Below are 7,361 nucleotides of genomic sequence, written 5' to 3'. Positions count from 1 at the left end.
CTACTGGTGGCCGCCGTCGTTTCCCTGACCCGCAAACCTCTCTGCCATTTTCTTTTGTACCCTCGTAGGATTCGTCTCATTGGTGCATTGATCAATGCGATGTCCCAGTTCCCCGCAGTTGTAACAGATCAATGGGAAACGACGTCTGCGGGGTGGGCGTGTAGGGGGCGCTCTGGAGGATTGAGGATCTTGCTTATCCTTCACCTGCAATTGTTGTTGGAGGGTCACTACAAGATCCTCGAGTTGCTTCATCTTGATGGCAATGGGGTTGCTATCAGAATCCTTATCCTCACGCTCCACTGACTGCGCTTGCACGTGGGCAGCTCTCTTGGCTGGCTTTGCAGCTGCCTTCCTTCGTTCCTCTTTCTCCATTTGTTTCTGCTCCTCTGTCCGGACCTCATGGAGAAGCTGAACAAAGCTAAGAGGCAGGTCTCGGCCCCGAAGGTCCAAGGCCACGAGCAGAGCATCATTATATAAGCAGCCCCTTAGGAACTGACTTGTACGGAATTTGCTAGTTCTCGATTTGTCTATAGCTCCCCGATCTTCGGCCTTTGTAATCCGGTCTTGGAGGCGGACCAAAAACTCTGATGCAGTCTCCCCATCGTATTGGAAACATGAACACACCTGCAGGTACAGCTCCTCCGCATCAGCAGTTGTCCCGTACGCCTTCTCTAACCCCTCTACGCACTCTCTTGCTGTTGCCCCAGCCCCTAAAGCCCAGACAACCTTGCTTGCCGGGGGAAGGAGGGCCTCCACGATCCTTGACAGCTTTTCGGGCTCCGACAAGTCCGTGTCGTCCACCAGCTGCTGAGCCGGCCGTCTCCACGTGTCAAAATCTAATTCCCCATTGGGGACAGGAAGTTTCCCGGAGAATATCCGCAGGCGCCGCCTATTGACTGAAGACGACGACACAACATGCCTCACGATAGATTCGGGAACTGTGGTTGGGGCAGGACTGGAATCTTTAGGGGGCTCTTTCGTTGTGGGTTTTATCCCCAGGGATTTTGTAAGGTCCTCTAATGTTTTACCCTGGGAAGCTAAGAACTTTTCCAATTCATCATTGAATTCGGCCATTCTAATGCTGTGATTACTGCCAAGAACTTAAAATATAGAAAAAGTGATTGAAAATTACTATTGAGTGGCAATCAACAGTGATTGTTCTCGCATTCCATGAAAGAAACAATAAAAAAATCAAAATAACATCCAATGAACAGGGGATATAAAAAAAAATGATTGAGCGTTTAAGCATACACAAAAATTATACAATCATACAACGAAAGGGATGCTCAATTGTTCAAAAATACAAGCAGTTCTTAAAACTTTGTTCAAACAATAATTGGGGTGAACAAAAAAATTGTACCTAAATTAATTCAAACCAATTAAATTTCTTTACTTAACTCAATTACATCCGGGCAGTGCCTCCATTTTTTGTCACAGGTTAATTCATAACCTGGCCCAGTTCGGGTTTTAGATTACTCACAGGAGATTTGATAACAGAAACTACATAAATAAAACAATCTTCACACAATCATCTTTGGTGCCAGATTCTTCTGCAAAGATATTAATTTATTTTATCTCACTCTCGACCGCAGTGTCGAGTTGAGTAAAATATAATGACACCTTGGTATGTGAATGAAAGTATGGTTCAATGTACACAACTGAGTTTACACAATATTATCCACTGTTACTTCAATTTAACACAGTTATTAACAATTGACGTTCACAACTGAGGGTGGTTAACAATATAAACTTCTCTTCGGACAAGTCAGCTCAGTCGACCAGGGTGGAGAGCGTTGCCTTGGCGACGGGACAGAATAGTGGAGACCCACAGTGCTACACTCGAAACCAGTCAGAAATCAGGGGGGTGGCTGTTTCGGGAAGATAATACACCAGCTATGAGAGCTATTCACTGTTCAAAAATTAGGGATCTTTGACAGCATGTGAAAAGGCGTCTGCACTCGCTGGTGTCAGAATGTGCTCTCCTATTGTATAATGTCTTGGTTAACAACATTTAATGCTTTACAAACTTGCAGGATAAAAGTAACTCTGAAAAAATAAGTTATACAGCTGAAAATCATTCTACGCAACTAACATGACCAAACTCCTCTTTTTCCACAATCTCCTCTTTTTCTCAGTTTTCTCCACTTTCTCCGGCCGAGAAGAGAGAGACCCAAGGCCGAACATTCCACATTATTTACGGTGGACAGCTTGACCACCACCAGGGTAAAGAGGGGAAGAGAGAGGAGGAGAGAGAGAGAGGGAGAGAATGGAAAAGCTAGGCAAGGGGGATTTTGGTTAACATCACCAGCCGGAGTCATGGCAGAGGTGCACATTAAAGGCTCGATGTCATTAAAGGACAGCCTGAGCATTCACACTTCAAACTGTCACAATCTACAGCGCTTGGCTTTTACAATATTCTCCGATATGCATAACTTTATGATATCATCGTACTTGACATACATCAACTGGTATATGGTTTATTAACATGCACTACCGCATCATTTAACAGTCCATGTTTAATTTCTCTTCTGTTGTCCTACAAATAGTACAATGTAACAATTTACACTATAGAGTAAGTGATCATTCCTTGTGTCACTGTTCACCATAAACTACCTCAACAATTAAATAGCCATCACCGGGGTTACATGTGTATCTGGCTATTTAAAACAACTGCAATTGTATAACTGCTGTAGATCATTAATTATGAAATACAATGTTATAAACTTGCAAATCTGCAAATGCTATATACATTAAAGTTGGTTTGTCAGAATGACAAATTACACGTCTTGAAATGACTTGTCACAGTCCTACTTTCAGATTAACTTGTAAGTATTATTCTTCTGAAAGGTGGTAAGACACATATCCCACATGAAATCATTGCTTAATCACTGGAAAGATCAGTAGTGATCTGGAAATGTATACAACCTATACAAGGTGGTAATCCGATACAAAGTGGGCAACATTACCAATGAAACAAGGATAATTCAAGCTTACCTGTTTCGGGAAGATAATACACCAGCTATGAGAGCTATTCACTGTTCAAAAATTAGGGATCTTTGACAGCATGTGAAAAGGCGTCTGCACTCGCTGGTGTCAGAATGTGCTCTCAGTGAGTGAGAGCAATCTCTTCCCTAAAACGGGCAAAACCACTGGTTTATAGAAACAGCTGCTAGGCTGAGCCTCACCCTTACATTCCAACGTTTAGGGTTGGGGGTCATTCTTGGTAATGATGTAACATACTTGACGAGAGTTGAAAGCTTTATACTCATATGGATGGAGAGGGGGGAGGGGGTTCTCCTTCCATCTACAATAATAATGTGCGGGGAAACTGCACATAAACATGCGATCAAAAAGTATGTATACACAATTAATGCATTTTGTATAACATTTTAAAAAAAAGGTTGGGGTAGAATGTTTAATGCTATTCCTACAATATACTCAATATCAACAAGATGAATTAAGTCAATCCATATTCCTGAACCATATTTGTCAACAGCGAGGGAACAGGACCTGACATTATTATACATTCCTAAATTAGTAGAACATGCAGGCGGATGGGAATTCATGGTCTGCTTAAAAAAAAAAGTATAAAAAGCGGACTTGCAAATACTTTTAAAAATCTACGACCCGATGATCCAATATTACAAATTACCCCTCCCCCATGATATTGAGGAAATATTAAGCACTGGAATTCACAGCCGGCGCGCGGCGCCACGTTTTCAAAAGTGTGTGTGTGTGTTGGTGGGGGGGGGGGGGGCAGTTTATATTTCTGGTGCCACTTCCGGGTTTCATCAGCTATAACAAGCAAAGGGGGAAAAAAAGGTCTTCAGCGCTACTATTGCTTTCTCATTACACTTCTGGCTTTCTTCAGCTGACAAAAAAAAAAGTAAAACAAAAACAACAACAACAACAAAAACAAAAACAAACAAACAAAAAACACACTCACTCACACACACAAACAAACACAAAACCCCGGCCTTTACCGCACCTGTCGCTCTGGTACTGCAACTCATTGCAATCAGCAAAAGCTTAACCACATTATTTTCTTTTTTCTTGCGCCACTTTCGTGGGGGCCCAAAGTGGTTACACTCTTTGTATTCCTATTATGTATTGTGGTTCCGCTGGCCCTAGAATTTGACGCTTTGATAAGGATTCAGACATATACAAGATAGACCTAACACTTTGGGAAACCTTTACTTACCTACTTACTAGACATGTAAAAGGCTAGTACAATGTCATGTATAGACCCTATCCATCATAACATGTACCATGCAGTTTCATGAAGAAAAAAAAATGCATATCAATGTGTAAGTTGTAGACAATGTCAGAAAGACGTGCCATCGGCTAAAGTAAGAAAATTAATCTGAAGTTCAAAGGAAAGTGATGATTACTATTGCAATTACATAACACTAAGCCTATAATGCAAATTGGATGAGGGAATGATATAATCACCTCACTACTTCTCATTGGCTACATTGTGCACAAACACATTGACAGTCATGTTCTTTTGATAACTTTGCAAGTGCAACTAAATCCCCTTTTCAAAAGTCATCATTGTTACGTTCCCACAGGCCTACAGGCCTACAATGCTATGCAACAATTTCCGTTTATGCAGGTATGATAAGAAATGTTTTTCCTTTTTATTCAGTTCAAATGTCCAAAACAAAATTTCCTTTTTATTCCCCTAAAAAGTGTGCATGTTGATGTGGTGACGACACCATTCATCATCTAATTTGCATAAAGGGTGGGGGGGGGGGGGAGGCAAAGTGGTTGCGACCAACACATACAAATTAAGTCACAGTGCTACCATCACTAGTAGTGATTTTAGTTTGATTTACAATAGGTCCTAGGTACTAAGCCAGAGATTCCAACCCCAAGCACCTTCTGATCTGGTGATTCTCCCGCCTGAAACCCCGGCTAGCAAACGGGAGACTCCAAGTTGATGTGTGCGAAGCTCAAAGTTACTAGGGCTCTAGATGCTCTCTGGTGCTATCTAAGGCTTATTTTTTCAACATACGATAGCAATAAGTAAGAAATCCTTTTGAACGGGAGACACAGAGCCAGGGCGGGAGAAATTAAATCTCCTGAGCGGGAGAACGGGAGATTTTGAAAAAATGGGTTTTCGGCGGGAGATCTCCCGTCGAAAACGGGAGAGTTGGAGTCTCTGTGAAGCTTGCATTCGGAAAAGATTGTCACCATGACTCCTTGAAAAGAAAAAAAAAAAGAGAGGAAAGAATGTAATAATATTATCATTACAAAAGGCAAAAACTTTTAAATACACACAAATAAGAATAAGACGAAACAAAACAAAACCCACACACGACACACACATCGAAAACCGTGTGACATGCGCATTCCATGGTCTAGCTGCCCAAGGAGATTTTTTATTTTTATATTTTTCATTTTTATTAATCCTTTTTTTTTTTTTTTTTTGCATCTCTCTCCACCAACTCCATCATGAGATATGTTTGGTCCGTTGATCAATTTTGGAAGCTGGCGTCGGCTCGACTCGCTCGCTCGCGTCGCGTCGCGTCGCGCTGCGTCGCGAATAGATTCTGGTATCTTGCTCTCTCGCATGCGATCGCAAGGAGTCGCAAGTGTCATACGGCCCCTCGCCCTTGCACAGTATGCACAGTTGCACGCTGAAACCACAGGACCGGTATGTATAAAAAGCCTTCTCGAACTCTCATATGTTTCATTCTCCGTTGCACGATCTTTGATTATTTCAATGTTTGCCCTATATTATCTGGATTGTCCTGTATTGAGAAGTATGTCATGCATTGCATAAATAGAGATAAATAAACGCAAGAAACGCTGACTGATTTCGTAAATGGTGCGAGTGTGTATGTCTCGCTATGCTGTGTTTAGTCCCAAATATTGAAATTTATGTCAGTGCCTTCTTCTTCTTCTTCCTGTTCAGTGCAGTCCACCTTTTGGCTTTGGTGTATTGTCGTACTGTTGGCAGGCATGGTGTGGAGGTGTTTATGTACAGTGCAGGTTAAAATGACTACATTTTCTACAGAGCAGCTAAAAACATCCCATTCCCTTCTAATTCTAGCGGAGTTGGGCAACTTGCTTTACACACACATCGAACATATCCATTCTCCATGATAAAAAGAAGAAAATATGCTGTTTGCAGTTTTTGACAAAAATCAAGTTTTAATCAACCAATGTGCAGCGACACACGGAAACACGGGTGCCAGCGGATTCGCTCAATGCAGGGCTGCCACACCTATTGACCTGATCCGGCTCGAAATTGTTGGTGGTTTTTTTTCTGTGGCTCTTGCCTCTCCACACACGAATCACCCCCATGAAAGTGAAGTCTGACATCATTTTTGATATTCGTAAAGAGAAAAATAAAATCAGAACTAACCTGATCTTGTGCATGCCATATATTCCAAATTACTAATATTCCACACTGATAGAGTCGGTGCACGGTGGGTACTCAAATTTGTCAGCAAACTAATCACTTTGTAGGTATTACGGGTTCACTTTGTTTGTGAATTCTGCCGTCCACCAGCCTTTGCGCATCTTTCGTGCAAGTGCCCCGTGGCATCCAGCACAGACAGCACATGGCATGGGTGTCCAGTTTTCCTTTCATCCAGCATGATGCATTGCACAAAATGTGGGATTTAGATGCTGATTAGGTCATGCATGATTGCTGCTGTATTCCAGGCAAACCTGATGCAATCACTTGTGTAAAACTTGTCGAACAATGTGATTGTTTTTGTATCTTCCCTTCATTAGGCTAGTCCTCTTTTTTGACTGGCCATGACAAAGGTATATTTTTACTGGTCATGTCGGGCCAGCATTCCTGTAAAGTTATTTGCCCGACAGTGACTTTACCAGTCTGGACTGTCAGACCGACGCCAGTGTGCAGCCTTGGTATATGGTCTACACGTCATAACCACACTGCTTAGTGATGGTCAAAATCTTACGAAAGGAAGATAAAAAGTAAACCCTGTCATCATCCTGATGATGTGAGACATTTGATTTATAACATTGAAAAAAAAAAAAAAAAACTTTGGTAGTTTTAACTACACTGTAAAGAACTAGACCTACAATGTAGTAATTTGCATTGACACTTGTGTACAGTTCTGCACTATGTACTGTAATGTATCATAGTAAAACAATATGATAGGATCTACAACCTGTATACCATACTCATGTATTTGTATGTCTATCTGTTTATTATACTCATATATTTGTAAATATCTGTGGATAAGAAGTACTTCTCAGATTGGGATACTTTGATCTACATAGATGCTATGTCCTCTCTAATGTGTGTGATGAGTACATATTCCTTCAAGTATTACCAGGTATGTGTGCTTTGATCCTTTTTTTCTTTTTTTTCAGTATAA

General features: G+C 41.4%; 1 protein-coding gene across 1 annotated transcript; it reads right to left on the bottom strand.

Annotated features, from left to right (window-relative positions):
• Nucleotides 1-1,074, bottom strand: LOC139727267 (paraneoplastic antigen Ma1 homolog). The gene has a single exon (XM_071638222.1). It carries the CDS (start codon nt 1,072-1,074, stop codon nt 1-3), a length of 1,074 nt encoding a protein of 357 aa, XP_071494323.1.
• Nucleotides 1,075-7,361: the final 6,287 nt, after the last annotated feature.

This window comes from Diadema antillarum, unplaced genomic scaffold (genome assembly GCF_040938485.1).
Source record: "Diadema antillarum isolate AM-2024a unplaced genomic scaffold, OU_Dant_1.0 seq00000124_RagTag, whole genome shotgun sequence".
Taxonomy (NCBI): Eukaryota; Metazoa; Echinodermata; class Echinoidea; order Diadematoida; family Diadematidae; genus Diadema; species Diadema antillarum.
The sequence above is the reverse complement of the archived record's forward strand: the minus strand, read 5'-3'. Positions and strand labels throughout refer to the sequence as shown.

Excerpts from the sequence above, each read along its gene's own strand:
- LOC139727267 (XM_071638222.1), bottom strand. The coding sequence starts at position 1,074 with ATGGCCGAATTCAATGATGAATTGGAAAAGTTCTTAGCTTCCCAGGGT.